The sequence below is a fragment of the Nerophis ophidion genome, linkage group LG04, assembly GCF_033978795.1.
Source record: "Nerophis ophidion isolate RoL-2023_Sa linkage group LG04, RoL_Noph_v1.0, whole genome shotgun sequence".
Classification (NCBI taxonomy): domain Eukaryota; kingdom Metazoa; phylum Chordata; class Actinopteri; order Syngnathiformes; family Syngnathidae; genus Nerophis; species Nerophis ophidion.
The window spans coordinates 85,970,060-85,985,778 of NC_084614.1; the positions used below are offsets into that span (position 1 = coordinate 85,970,060).

At 39.3% G+C, this 15,719-nt stretch overlaps 1 protein-coding gene across 2 annotated transcripts; it reads right to left on the reverse strand.

Moving 5' to 3' along the window:
- Positions 1 to 345: 345 nt before the first annotated feature.
- On the reverse strand, positions 346 to 13,047 carry LOC133552116 (neuronal acetylcholine receptor subunit alpha-9-like). Of its 2 annotated transcripts, XM_061899461.1 has the most exons (6): positions 12,907 to 13,047; positions 6,844 to 6,989; positions 6,622 to 6,776; positions 4,582 to 4,828; positions 4,236 to 4,521; positions 346 to 1,122 (listed from the first exon to the last, which is right to left on the reverse strand). In XM_061899461.1, the coding sequence occupies exons 1-6, from the start codon at positions 12,956 to 12,958 to the stop codon at positions 467 to 469; spliced, it is 1,542 nt and encodes a 513-aa protein (XP_061755445.1). In that variant the 5' UTR covers positions 12,959 to 13,047; the 3' UTR covers positions 346 to 466. The 2 variants fall into 2 exon arrangements, with proteins under 2 accessions (XP_061755445.1, XP_061755444.1); XM_061899460.1 differs by having other exon boundaries at positions 4,236 to 4,828.
- Positions 13,048 to 15,719: the final 2,672 nt, after the last annotated feature.

Here is a 15,719-nt window from a genome sequence, read left to right on the forward strand (position 1 = left end):
AGTTTTTATTTCTTGTTTATCACTTAGCAATAGTGCTATTTTTTTTTTTTGATTGAAACTTTTATTAGTAGATTGCACAGTACAGTATATTTTCCGTACAATTGACCACTAAATGGTAACACCCCAATAAGTTTTTTAACTTGTTTAATTCGGGATCCACGTTATTTCTTGTTTATCAGTGATTGTTTTACTATGCTCCTGGTTTGTATTTTTTGTTTAGAACTCAGCTATAGTGCTACTTGTTAGCTGATTTTTCATAGGGTTTATTTACAAATTAAAATAAAAAAAGCTTTGACCTTTTAGAGAAGATGCATCATTGTAAGAACAAAACATTTTAATGGAAGGTGTTGGACACAATGATAACTTTATAATTATCACTTTGTTTTAGGCGTGAAATAAAGCAATCGGACATTGAACTGAACTCGGGGCGATGGCGAGCAGTGAGGTCATGGCGTGACGCGCCCCCTCAGACGGCTTTTCCCAGGATGAGGATGCTCATGAAGAAGACCATGATGAAGAAGAGCCACATGAAGAAGCGATCCATCACCTTGGCCACCTTCCTCCACTCGCCGATGCGGAGTTGCGCCGCTCGCTGGTCCTGGTAGGAACCGGCGATGTATTCCACGTTCCTGTGCAGTCCCTGAAGGTGACACGCGCACTGCAGCTTCCTCTGCTCCTTCCTGTCCTCCGCGCTCACCCCTCCCTCTCCCTTTGGCTCCACCGACACGCCGCCGGTGCTCTTTGGCTCCTCCCCCTGGCCGTCACCTCGCCCGGCAGCTCCGCCCTCCTCCGAGTGGTGGACGCTGACAAGCGGGTCGTCTTTCCGATCGCTCTTGTTTGGGACGTCGTGCCCGTAGTTCTGCGCCCACCTCCTCCCGTTGCAGCTGCCGGCCTCGCTTGACTCCTCCCCCGACGGCGGCTTCCTGCGGGAGACCCCCCCGCTGAGGCAGTTGTCCCCCACCTCGTAGACGAAGCAGATCCGGGCCAGGTGTTTGAGGATGAAGCGCTCGGCCCAAGCTGGCACGGGTCCGGCCTCTGAGCCGCAGTGATGGATGTTCATGATGAAGATGGTGAGGGCTGTTGACGCGGTAACCATCGTCATGGTAGCGATGTAGTACTTTCCTGTCACACAAACACTTCATGTTCACAAGTTGTGTGTGTGTGTTTATTCTTAATCCGTTCCGCCAGAGTGCAGCTGAGATAGGCTCCAGCACTCCCCCCGCGACCCCAAAAGGGACAAGCAGTAGAAAATGGACGGCTGGATTTGTGAAATTTTTCTACACAAGCTTTTGATTTAATTAGACTTGTTAAACTTGTGAAATTTAAATACTTGTGATCTGTAAAGACTTGAGCTTTAAAGACTTCTGAACCTTTAAGACTCTTGAATTCAAAGACTCGTTAAATTTAAAGACTTAAAAACTTGCAAATTGTAACTTGTGAACTTCAAAGGCTTATTCATTTAAATGATTGGGGAACTTCATAGGCTTACTTGTGAACTTCAAAGGCTTATTCATTTAAATGATTGGGGAACTTCATAGGCTTACTTGTGAACTTCAAAGGCTTATTCATTTAAATGATTGGGGAACTTCATAGGCTTACTTGTGAACTTCAAAGGTTTATTCATTTAAATGATTGGCGAACTTCATAGGCTTACTTGTGAACTTCAAAGGCTTATTCATTTAAATGATTGGGGAACTTCATAGGCTTACTTGTGAACTTCAAAGGCTTATTCATTTAAATGATTGGGGAACTTCATAGGCTTACTTGTGAACTTCAAAGACACATGAACATTGTAAACTCTAAAGACTTCTAAACTTTTAAGACTTGTGATTTTTTAAGACTTATGCACCTGTAGGACTAAAGACTTGTGAACTTTAAAGACTTATGAACTTCAAAGACTTTTGAGCTTTAAAGACTTATGAACCTTAAGACTTTTAAATTCAAAGACTCGTTAAATTTAAAGACTTAAAAACTTGCAAATTGTAACTTGTGAACTTCAAAGGCTTATTCATTTAAATGATTGGGGAACTTCATAGGCTTACTTGTGAACTTCAAAGGCTTATTCATTTAAATGATTGGGGAACTTCATAGACTTACTTGTGAACTTCAAAGACACATGAACTTTATAAACTCTAAAGACTTGTGAACTTTTAAGACTAGTGATTTTTTAAGACTTATGCACCTGTAGGACTAAAAACTTTAAAGACTTATGAACTTCAAAGACTCGCGAACTTTAACAACTTTTGAACCTAAAAGACTTGTAAACTTTAAAGACTTGTGAACTTTAAAGATGTGTGAACTTCAAAGACTTGTGAACTTTAAAGACTCATGAACTTGAAAGACTTGTGAACTTCAAAGAGGTGTGAACTTCACAGACTTGTGAACTTTAAAGACTAATACATTTTAAAAGACTCATGAACTTGAAAGACTTATGAACCTTAAAGACTTGTAAATTCAAAGACTCGTTAAATTTAAAGACTCCAATTCTAAGACTTGCAAATTGTAACTTGTCAACTTCAAAGACTTATTCATTTAAATGATTGGGGAACTTCAGAGGCTTACTTGTGAACTTCAAAGACTTGTGAGCTTTAAAGACACATGAACTTTAAAGACACATGAACTTTAAAAACTTGTGAATTTGTAAGACTTATGAACTTGTAAGCCTTGTGAACTTTAAAAACTTTTGATGGTGAACTTGTAAGACCTGTAAACTTTGAAAACTTGTGAATTCAAAGAGTCATTAGATTTTGAGACTTGTTATATTCGAAAACTTGCAAACTTTAACTTGTGAACTTTAAAGACCTATGAACTTCAATAGCTTGTGAACTTTAAAGACTTGTTAGGTTGAAGACTCGAGAATTCAAAGACATGTGAACTTGTAACACTTTTGAACTTCAAAGACTTGTGAACTTTAAAGACTTGTACATTTTAAAGACTCATGGACTTGAAAGACTTGTGAACTTCAAAGACTTATGAACCTTGAAGACTCGTAAATTCAAAGTGTCATTAAATTTAAAGACTCAGTAAATCCAAAGACTTGCAAATTTTAACTTGTGAACCTCGAAGACTTATTAACTTAAAAGATTAGGGAACTTCAGAGGCTTACTTTTGAACTTCAAAGAATTGTTAATTTTATAGACTCATGAGCTCTAAAAACTCAAACTTTAAAGACTTTTGAAGCTTTAAGACTTGAGAATTCAAAGACTCATGAACTTTGAAAAATTGTGAACTTGTAACACTTGTGAACTTTAAAGACTTGTGAACTTCAAAGACTTGTAATCTTTAAAGACTTGTAAATTTTAAAAACTCATGAACTTCAAACACTTGTGAACTTCAAAAACTTACGAACCTTGAAGACTTGTAATTTCAAAGACTCATTAAATTTAAAGACTAGGTAAATCTAAAAACTTGCAAATTTTAACTTGTGAACGTCAAAGAGTTATTAACTTAAAAGATTGGAGAACTTCAGAGGCTTACTTGTGAACTTCAAACACTTCTGAACTTGATAGACTCATGAGCTGTAAAAACTCCAACTTTAAAGACTTGTGAAGTTGTAAGACTTTTGAATTTCAAATACTTGTTAACTTTAAAGATTTACCAACTTCAAAGTCTGGTGAATTTCAAACACACATGAACTTTAAAAACTCACTTTAAAGACTTGTAAATTTCAATGACTTGTGAATTCAAAGAGTCATTAGATTCTAAGACTTGTTAAATTAAAAAACTTCCAAACTGACTTGTGAACTTTAAAGACCTGTGATCTTCAAAGGCTTGTGAACTTCAAAGGCTTGAACATTTCAAAGGCTCGTTAACTTTACTTGTATACGTTAAAGACTTGTTCGGTCCAAGACTCGAGAATTCAAAAATTCGTGGACTTTAAAGATGAATCAACTTGTAAGACTTGTGAATTCCAAAGACTTGTGAACTTTAAAGACATGTGATATTAAAGACTTGTGAACTTTAGACTCATGAACTTTAAAAATACAAACTTTAAAGACTTTTGAACTTCAAAGACTTGCAAACTTCAAATACTTGTAAACTTGTAACACTTGTGAACTTCAAAGACTCGTAAAATTCAAATTATTTATGAACTTTAAAGAATTAGGAATTTTAAAGACGCATGAACTTCAAAGACTCCTAAACTTTAAAGACTTGTGAATTTGAAGGCGCAATAAGTTCAAAGACTCGTTAAAAGGTTTAGGGTTAGGTGCAGTTGAAAGACTTGTAAAACTCACCAATCAAGGGGATGCTCTCTGAGGGCGGCATACTCTCAGCCACGAGCAGCTGGAAGACGGTGAGGGCCAGCAGGACCGTGACCCCCAAGGAGACCTTCTCTCCAGAGTCGGCCGGCAGGTAGAAGCCGAGCGGAGCCAGGAAGGAGATCATCATGCAGGGAATGAGGAGGTTGAAGATGTAGAAGGAGCTCCTCCTCTTCAGGTGGAGCGTGAAAGTGATGTCCGGGTACGGGTCTGAACAGCAACCGTACTGGATGACGTTCTTCTTGGCCGGCATGCCCAGAATCTGTGAGAGGAACACCACTCCGAAGTCAGAGTCCAACTTGTCAACAGGGCCAGTGCTCACCTCCCACTCCACGTTGGGGATGAAGTCCGCCAAGTCCGCGCTGTCCAAGGCGTTGAACAAGTCCATCTGGTTGCCGTTGTGAGTCCAGGAGCCGAAGGTCAGGAGACACTGCTGCATGTCGAAGGGGAAGAAAGCCACGTCCACCGAGCACGAGCTCTTGGTGATGGCCGGCTGGTCCCACATGACCTGGCCGTCGTTGCGCAGGACCACGTTGGTCTCCATGGAGCTGGAGAACTCGTCATCTGCACTGTGGCACAGCGACCAGAAAGAGGAGTCTTGTAAGCTTCAAAGACTTGTCAAGTTAAAGACTCGTTAAATTCAGTAACTTGTGAACTTCAAAGACCTGTGAACTTCAAAGATTGGTGAACTTCAAAGACTTGTATGCTTCAACAACGTGCAAACTTCACTCAGGAACTTCAAAGAATTGTGAATTTGAAGTCTCCATCCATCCATCCATCCATCCATTTCCTACCGCTTGTCCCCTGTCATTAAATTTGAAGACTCCTCAAATTCAATAACTTGCGAACTTCACTCGTGAACTTCAAAAGCTTGTGAACTTGTAAGACTGGAGAACTTCAAAGACCTGTGAAATTTAAAGATTTGTGAACTTCAAAGGCTTGCATACTTCAAAGGTTTGCAAACTTCACTCGTGAACTTCAGACCTCTACATTTAAAGACTTGTTAAATTCACAAGCTTGTGAACTTATAAGACTCGTGAATTTCAAATACTTGTGAACTTTAAAGACGGGTGAACTTCAAAGACTCGTTAAATTGAAAGACTTGAAAACGTATAAAGAAAAAATTTGAACTTCAAAGACCTATGAACTTCAAATACTTGTATACTTCAAAGGCTTGTGAACTTCAGTCTTAAACTTGGTACATTCAAGACTCGTGAATTATTAGACATGTGAACTTCAAAAGCTTGTGAACTTGTAAGACTTGTGAATTTCAGAGACTTGTGAACTTTAAAGACGCGCAAACTTCAAAGACTCGTCAAATTTAAAGACTTGTAAAAAAATCTTGTGAACTTTGACTTGTGAACTTCAAAGACCGGTGAACTTTAGAGTCTTGTATACTTCAAAGGCTTTTGAATTTCAAAGAATTGTGAATTTCAAAGGCTTGCGAACATCACCCGTGAACTTCAGACTTTAGATTTAAAGACCCATTAAATTCAAAAGCTTGTGAACTTGTAAGACTCGTGCATTTCAAAGACTGGTGAACTATAAAGACGGGTGAACTTCAAAGACTCGTTAAATTGAAAGACTTGTGAAAAATACGTATAAAGAAAGCATTTGAACTTTGACTCGTGAACTTCGAATACTTGTATACTTCAAAGGTTTGTGAACTTCACTCTTGAACTTGGTACATTCAAATCTTAGACACGTGAACTTCAAAAGCGTGTGAACTTCAAATACTTAACTTCGAAGACATGTGAACTTCAAAGACTCGTCAAATTTAAAGACTTGTGAAAAAAACTTGTAAAAAAAACTTGTGAACTTTGACTTGTGAACTTCAAAGACCGGTGAACTTTAAAGTCTTGTATACTTCTAAGGCTTGTGAATTTCAAAGACTTATTAACTTCAAAGGCCTGCAAACATCACCCGTGAACTTCAGACTTGTGAATTTAAAGACTCATTAAATTTAAAAACTCGTGATCTTGTAAGACTCGTGAATTTCAAAGAGTGGTAAACTATAAAGATGGGTGAACTTCAAAGACTCGTTAAATTTAAAGACTTGTGAAAAAAACTTCTAAAAAAACGTTTAAACTTCAAAGACATGTATTCTTCAAATACTTGTAATCTTCAAAGGCTTGTAAACTTCAAGACTTGTTGGATTCAAGACTCGTAAATTCTCAGACACGTGAACTTCAAAAGCTTGTAAGGCGTGAACTTGTAAGGCTTGTGAATTTCAAAGACTTGTGAACTATGAAGACCGGTTAAATTGAAAGACTTGTGAAAAAACTTGTGAACTTCAAAGACCTGTGAACTTTAAAGACTTGTTTGTGTTTGTGGTGGGAACAGGACTCTGCAAAAAACTGACCTGTTGTACAGGACGATGTCGGGCCGCCACACGTAGCTGCTCGGTATGCGGATGGCGTCCAGGCCATCGTAGTCGTCCTTCTTCCAGGTGAGGAAGGCGTCCATCCACACCTGGCGGACCCACAGGTAAGTGGTCAGGATCTGGTTCCTCTCGTCCTGGAGAGTCGAGCGCGGACGTTAGACTCCGCCCACATGCGGGGTGGTCACGTGCGCCGTTTCTCACCATGTCGATGATCTGCGACAGCGTGACCTGCAGCGTCACGTTGATGACGTGGTCCGTGTCCGCCACAGGACGCAAGGCGTTGGTGTAGTTGGAGAACAAGTCGCTCAGGAGCTTCTGGGCGTAACGACCGTGAGCGGACCGGCAGGCTGCGCGGACAGGAAGTGAGGTCACAAGCTAATAAGACTTGAAATAATAATAATATAATACAATATTAATATTTATCTGTTAGGTCAGGAAAAACGTCTGTTTTGCAGGTTTCCCTGCTCTTCAGGGGATCTTTCCCCTGAAGAGCAGGGAAACCTTGTCGCGATGAAATAGCCTTAGTTACTGTGGTTTTTCTGTCAGAAAGTGCTTAATACCGGGATAGAGTGGAATATTCGTTGGGTCAGGAAAAAACACGGAGTCTATTTCATCCCTACAAGTCTGTTTTGTAGGTTCCCCTGCTCTTCAGGGGATCTTTTCCCTGAAGAGCAGGGAAACCTGCAATATATTAAGCACTTTCTAACGGCTAAACCACAGTAACTTCGGCTATAATAGGTCAGGAAATAACACGTAGGCTAATTCATCCCTACAAGCCTGTTTTGCAGGTTTCCTTGCTCTCCAGGGAAAACATCCCCTAAAGAGCAGGGAAACCATGGAACCAGGAAAGCCATCAATCTGTCAATCCTTTTCGTGTCCGGGCCAGGTAAGGTTCCCCGTGTTGGGTCAAATTAAGCAGCAGACTCCGCTCCTGGTGGTGCCCTTCCATCAATTCCTTTAAGTTTCAGCTTTGCAACCATACTCCCCCAGGGGAAAAGATCCACTGAAGAGCAGGGAAACGTGCAAAACAGGCTTGTAGGGATGAAATAGCCTCTGTGTTTTTTCCTGACCTATTACAGCCGAAGTTACAGTGGTTTAGCCGTTAGAAAGCGCTTAATACATCCCCTAAAGAGCAGGGAAACCAATTGAACCAGGAAAGCCATCAATCTGTCAATCCTTTTCGTGTCCGGGCCAGGTAAGGTTCCCCGTGTTGGGTCAAATTATGCAGCAGGCTCCACTCCTGGTGGTGCCCTTCCGTCAATTCCTTTAAGTTTCAGCTTTGTAACCATACTCCCCCAGGGGAAAAGATCCCCTGAAGAGCAGGGAAACGTGCAAAACCGGCTTGTAGGGATGAAATAGCCTCCGTGTTTTTTCCTGACCTATTACAGCCGAAGTTACTGTGGTTTAGCCATTAGAAAGCGCTTAATACGTCCCCTAAAGAGCAGGGAAACCATGGAACCAGGAAAGCCATCAATCTGTCAATCCTTTTCGTGTCCGGGCCAGGTAAGGTTCCCCGTGTTGGGTCAAATTAAGCCGCAGGCTCCACTCCTGGTGGTGCCCTTCCGTCAATTCCTTTAAGTTTCAGCTTTGCAACCATATTCCCCCAGGGAAAAGATCCCCTGAAGAGCAGGGAAACGTGCAAAACAGGCTCGTAGGAATGAAATAGCCTCCGTGTTTTTTCCTGACCTATTACAGCCAAAGTTACTGTGGTTTAGCCATTAGAAAGCGCTTAATACATCCCCTAAAGAGCAGGGAAACCATGGAACCAGGAAAGCCATCAATCTATCAATCCTTTCCGTGTCCGGGCCAGGTAAGGTTCCCCATGTTGGATCAAATTAAGCCACAGGCTTCACTCCTGGTGGTGCCCTTCTGTCAATTCCTTTAAGTTTCAGCTTTGCAACCATACTCCCCCAGGGAAAAGATCCCCTGAAGAGCAGGGAAACGTGCAAAACAGGCTTGTAGTGATAAAATATCCTCCGTGTTTTTTCCTGACCTATTACAGCCGAAGTTACTGTGGTTTAGCCGTTAGAATGCGCTTAACACATCCCCTAAAGAGCAGGGAAGCCATGGAACCAGGAAAGCCATCAATCCGTCAATCCTTTCCGTGTCCGGGTCAGGAAAGGTTCCCCGTGTTGGGTCAAATTAAGCCGCAAGCTCCACTCCTGGTGGTGCCCTTCCGTCAATTCCTTTAAGTTTCAGCTTTGCAACCATACTCCCCCAGGGAAAAGATCCCCTGAAGAGCAGGGAAACATGCAAAACAGGCTCGTAGGGATGAAATAGCCTCCGTGTTTTTTCCTGACCTATTATAGCCAAAGTTACTGTGGTTTAGCCATTAGAAAGCGCTTAATACATCCCCTAAAGAGCAGGGAAACCATGGAACCAGGAAAGCCATCAATCTATCAATCCTTTCCGTGTCCGGGCCAGGTAAGGTTCCCCATGTTGGATCAAATTAAGCCACAGGCTCCACTCCTGGTGGTGCCCTTCTGTCAATTCCTTTAAGTTTCAGCTTTGCAACCATACTCCCCCAGGGGAAAAGATCCCCTGAAGAGCAGGGAAACGTGCAAAACAGACTTGTAGGGATGAAATAGCCTCCGTGTTTTTTCCTGACCTATTACAGCCGAAGTTACTGTGGTTTAGCCGTTAGGTAAGCGCTTTTTTACCGGGGTAGAGCGGAATATTCGTTAGGTCAGGAAAAAACACGGAAGCTATTTCATCTCTACAAGCTTGTTTCGCAGGTTTCCCTGCTCTTCGGGGGATTTTCCCCCTGAAGAGCAGGGAAACCTCTAACCTTGGCTATAATACAGTGGGGCAAAAAAGTATTTAGTCAGCCACCTATTGTGCAAAGTTCTCCCACTTAAAATGATGACAGAGGTCTGTCATTTTCATCATAGGTACACTTCAACTGTGAGAGACAGAATGTGAAACAAAAATCCAGGAATTCACATTGTAGGAATTTTACTGATTTTTTTTTGTAAATTATGGTGTAAAATAAGTATTTGGTCAACCATTCAAAGCTCTCACTGATGGAAGGAGGTTTTGGCTCAAAATCTCACGATACATGGCCCCATTCATTCTTTCCTTAACACGGATCAATCATCCAGAAAAACAGCCCCAAAGCATGATGTTTCCACCCCCATGCTTCACAGTAGGTGTGGTGTTCTTGGGATGCAACTCAGTATTCTTCTTCCTCCAAACACGACCAGTTGAGTTTATACCAAAAAGTTCTATTTTGGTTTCATCTGACCACACGACATTCTCCCAATCCTCTGCTGTATCATCCACGTATCCATTTTTATTATTTTTAATACTAATAATAACAATTGTTATTGTCCTGGGAGGAGTGAGACGTCCCTGAAGTGACGTCCAAGAGGAGCAATCGATCATTTGACGGTGTTGTGGCGTCCCAGCATGCATTCTGATGTTATCACACAAACGTGCTGGCCTCTTGTTGCACAAACAAGGAAGTGTGCTCGCTTCAAGGACCTCCGCATAAAATATATGACGCTCACTCCCAGCCGCGAACGTCTCCTGGACCTAAAATGGACTTGTGCGCGGACGACAGAAGCTCAGATAAAGTGGCAACAACACGAAGGAGACATGCAAAAAGGTGTAGAAGATATGTGAAGGACACTTAAGACATGTTGGAACATGTAGAAGACAAACTAGGTCTTTTAAAAGACATGAGAAGACACTTGGAGACGTGATGACGGCATGCAGAAGACATGTTACAAAAGACATGGAAGACATGCCAAAGACATTTAGAGGACACGTGGAAAACAGGAAGAAGAAACTTTAGAGACAAGCCGAAGACATGTAGTAGATCTGTAGAAGAAATGAACACGTAGAAGACACGGGGTATATTCGTAGAAGGTATAGAAGACATGTGGAAACATGCTAAATACATTTATAGGACATGAAGATGACACATAGACATGTAGAAGATGGCGTATGGAAGACATGTCTTCTAAAGGACATGTAGAAGACATAAAGTTGATAACTAAAAGACATGAAGATGACATAAAGATGGCTTCTAAAAGACTTGTAGAAGACATGAAGACGACTACGAAAAGGCATGTAGAAGACATGAATATTACAGAAAGATGGTTTCTAAAAGACATGTAGAAGACATAAAGATGATGTGTAGATTACATAGAAATGACTACTAAAAGACATGTAGAAGACATAAAGATGACTTTTAAAAGGCATCTCGAAGACATAGAAGACTTACAGATGACTACTAAAAGACATGTAGAAGACATGAAGACGACTACGAAAAGGCATGTAGAAGACATGAAGATGACAGAAAGATGGTTTCTAAAAGGCATCTCGAAGACATAGAAGACTTAAAGATGACTACTAAAAGACATGTAGAAGACATGAAAACGACTACGAAAAGGCATGTTGAAGACATGGAGATGACAGAAAGATGGTTTCTAAAAGACATGTAGAAGACATGAAGATGGCTTTTAAAAGGCATCTCGAAGACATAGAAGACTTAAAGATGACTACTAAAAGACATGTAAAAGACATGAAGTCGACTACGAAAAGGCATGTAGAAGACATGGAGATGACAGAAAGATGGTTTCTAAAAGACATGTAGAATACATGAAGATGGCTTTTAAAAGGCATCTCGAAGACATAGAAGACTTAAAGATGACTACTAAAAGACATGTAGAAGACATGAAGACGATTACGAAAAGGCATGTAGAAGACATGAAGATGACAGAAAGATGGTTTCTAAAAGGCATCTCGAAGACATAGAAGACTTAAAGATGACTACTAAAAGACATGTAGAAGACATGAAGATGGCTTTTAAAAGGCATCTCGAAGACATAGAAGACTTAAAGATGATTACTAAAAGACATGTAGAAGACATGAAGATGACTTAAAGATGGCTTTTAAAAGACATATAGAAGACATGAAGACGACTACGAAAAGGCATGTAGATGACTTTTTAAGACATGAAGATGACAAAGATGACTTTTGAAAGACATGAAGATGACAAAAATGGCTTCTAAAAGACATGAAGATGACGTGTCGAAGATATAAAGATTACTTTTAAAAGACATGAAGATGACTTTTAAAATACATGAAGATGACTTCTAAAAGACATGAAGATGACTTTTAAAATACATGAAGATGGCTTCTAAAAGACATGAAGATGACAAAAATGGCTTCTAAAAGACATGAAGATGACGTGTCGAAGATATAAAGATGACTTTTAAAAGACATGAAGATGACTTCTAAAAGACATGAAGATGACTTTTAAAAGACATGAAGATGACTTCTAAAAGACATGAAGATGACTTTTAAAAGACATGAAGATGGCTTCTAAAAGACATGAAGATGATGTGTCGAAGATGTAAAGATGACTTTTAAAAGACATGAAGATGACTTCTAAAAGACATGAAGATGACTTCTAAAAGACATGAAGATGACTTTTAAAATACATGAAGGTGACTTCTAAAAGACATGAAGATGACTTTTGAAATACATGAAGATGGCTTCTAAAAGACATGAAGATGACAAAAATGGCTTCTAAAAGACATGAAGATGACGTGTCGAAGACATAAAGATGACTTTTAAAAGACATGAAGATGACTTCTAAAAGACATGAAGATGACTTTTAAAAGACATGAAGATGACTTCTAAAAGACATGAAGATGACTTTTAAAAGACATGAAGATGACAAAGATGGCTTTTAAAATACATTAAGATGACAAAGATGACTTCTAAAAGACATGAAGATGACAAAGATGACTTTTAAAAGACATGAAGATGACAAAGATGACTTTTAAAAGACATGAAGATGACAAAGATGACTTCTAAAAGACATGAAGATGACAAAGATGACTTTTAAAAGACATGAAGATGACAAAGATTACTTCTCAAAAACATGAAGATGACGTGTCGAAGACATAAAGATGACTTAAAAGACATAAAGATGACGTATAGATGACATAAAGATGGCTTCTGGAAGACATGTAGAAGACATGAAGATGACATGTAAAAGACATAAAGATGGTTTCTAAAAGACATGTAGAAGACCTGAAGACGACAGAAAGATGGTTTCTAGAAGACATGACGATGACATAGATACAAATATGAGAAGATGAAGACTGCGTTCAAAAGGTTCTAGAAGGTTAGTACAGCTAAAGTCTTGGTGTTGTTCTGTGGGTGGACGGGAGCGAGATAAAAGTTGGAGACCAGCACAGCAATAAAATGTCCATGATGAGCATGAGAGGGTGAAGGGACATGTCCTACCTGGAAGAAAGAGGAGCAGGACGAGGAGGGAGCAGCTGCACAACATCTTCATCTTCTTCCAAGGAGCGAGCTGACGTTGTGCTGAGAGGACCAGACGCTGACGTAGGATCACTCGCCCGTCCTGCCTGTCTCACCACGGGACAACCGCCTCCGCTCGCACAAACACTGGACTCACCGTCCCTAGGGGGCGCCGCAGGGACGAGGGGGAAGAAAAGATTCTTATTTGTACTCATTTTGCTTATCTGGTCTCAATTTCAGAACATGCTTTTTGGAAATAACAACTCACATTTTGACAATACAACTTATAGTTCAAAGAACTACAGTAGTTTTATGAAGTAATGTAATATTCAGAAGTGGGTAGAGGAGCCAAAATGTGTACTCAACTAAGAGTTCTATCCCAGCAGACACCAGACATTAAAACAACGTAGAGAACTCGTTGGATTAGGTGCGGACTTTGAGCAACTCAAATACAACGTTGAAACAACATGCTTTTTGACAACGTTTAATCAATGTTGGATTCTGACCTTGATTTGACCATTGAATTATGGTCATTTTTCCCAACCTATATTCTAAAAAACAAATACAACGTTGAAACAACATGCTTTTTGGCAACGTTTAATCAATGTTGGATTCTGACCTTGATTTGACCATTGAATTATGGTCATTTTTCCCAACCTATATTCTAAAAAACAAATACAACGTTAAAACAACATGCTTTTTGACAACGTTTAATCAATGTTGGATTCTGACCTTGATCTGACCATTGAATTATGGTCATTTTTCCCAACCTATATTCTAAAAAACAAATACAACGTTGAAACAACATGCTTTTTGACAACGTTTAATCAATGTTGGGTTCTGACCTTGATCTGACCATTGAATTATGGTCATTTTTCCCCACGAATATTCTACAACACAAATACAACGTTGAAACAACATACTTTTTGACAACGTTTAATCAATGTTGGATTCTGACCTTGATTTGACCATTGAATTATGGTCATTTTTCCCAACCTATATTCTAAAAAACAAATACAACGTTGAAACAACATGCTTTTTGACAACGTTTAATCAATGTTGGGTTCTGACCTTGATCTGACCATTGAATTATGGTCATTTTTCCCAACCTATATTCTAAAAAACAAATACAACGTTGAAACAACATGCTTTTTGACAACGTTTAATCAATGTTGGATTCTGACCTTGATCTGACCATTGAATTATGGTCATTTTTCCCAACCTATATTCTAAAAAACAAATACAACGTTGAAACAACATGATTTTTGACAACGTTTAATCAATGTTGGGTTCTGACCTTGATCTGACCATTGAATTATGGTCATTTTTCCCCACGAATATTATAAAAAACAAATACAACGTTGAAACAACATGCTTTTTGACCATCTTTAATCAATGTTGGATTCTGACCTTGATTTGACCTTTGAATTATGGTCATTTTTCCCAACCTATATTCTAAAAAACAAATACAACGTTGAAACAACATGATTTTTGACAACGTTTAATCAATGTTGGGTTCTGACCTTGATCTGACCATTGAATTATGGTCATTTTTCCCCACGAATATTATAAAAAACAAATACAACGTTGAAACAACATGCTTTTTGACGTTTAATCAATGTTGGGTTCTGCTGTTGATTTGACCGTTAAATTTTGGTCCTTTTTCCCAACCTATATGCTAAAAAAAACAAATACAACGTTGAAACAACATGCTTTTTGACAACGTTTAATCAATGTTGGATTCTGACGTTGATTTGACCATTGAATTATGGTCATTTTCCCAACCTATATTCTAAAAAACAAATACAACGTTGAAACAACATGCTTTTTGACAACGTTTAATCAATGTTGGGTTCTGCTGTTGATCTGACCATTGAATTATGGTCATTTTTCCCCACGAATATTCTACAACACAAATACAGGGTTGGAACAACATGCTTTTTGACGTTTAATCAATGTTGGGTTCTGCTGTTGATTTGACCGTTAAATTTTGGTCATTTTTCCCAACCTATATGCTAAAAAAAACCAAATACAACGTTGAAACAACATGCTTTTTGACAACGTTTAATCAATGGTGGGTTCTGACGTTGATTTGACCATTGAATTATGGTCATTTTTCCCCACGAATATTCTACAACACAAATACAGGGTTGGAACAACATGCTTTTTGACGTTTAATCAATGTTGGGTTCTGCTGTTGATTTGACCGTTAAATTTTGGTCCTTTTTCCCAACCTATATGCTAAAAAAAAACAAATACAACGTTGAAACAACATGCTTTTTGACAACGTTTAATCAATGGTGGGTTCTGACGTTGATTTGACCATTGAATTATGGTCATTTTTCCCCACGAATATTCTACAACACAAATACAGGGTTGGAACAACATGCTTTTTGACGTTTAATCAATGTTGGGTTCTGCTGTTGATTTGACCGTTAAATTTTGGTCCTTTTTCCCAACCTATATGCTAAAAAAAAACAAATACAACGTTGAAACAACATGCTTTTTGACAACGTTTAATCAATGGTGGGTTCTGACGTTGATTTGACCATTGAATTATGGTCATTTCCCCCCACAAATATTCTACAACACAAATACAGGGTTGGAACAACATGCTTTTTGACGTTTAATCAATGTTGGGATCTGCTGTTGATTTGACCGTTAAATTTTGGTCATTTTTCCCAACCTATATGCTAAAAAAAAACAAATACAACGTTGAAACAACATGCTTTTTGACAACGTTTAATCAATGGTGGGTTCTGACGTTGATCTGACCATTGAATTATGGTCATTTC

What these genes read in the sequence shown, in the direction of transcription:
- LOC133552116 (XM_061899460.1), bottom strand. Translation starts at nt 12,958, where the DNA reads ATGAAGATGTTGTGCAGCTGCTCCCTCCTCGTCCTGCTCCTCTTTCTT. An exon ending in CCTGCTCCTCTTTCTTCCAG is followed by an intron (nt 6,990 to 12,906) that starts GTAGGACATGTC and finishes CTGTCCGCGCAG; the next exon opens with CCTGCCGGTCCGCTCACGGT. An exon ending in TGTCGCAGATCATCGACATG is followed by an intron (nt 6,777 to 6,843) that starts GTGAGAAACGGC and finishes TCGACTCTCCAG; the next exon opens with GACGAGAGGAACCAGATCCT.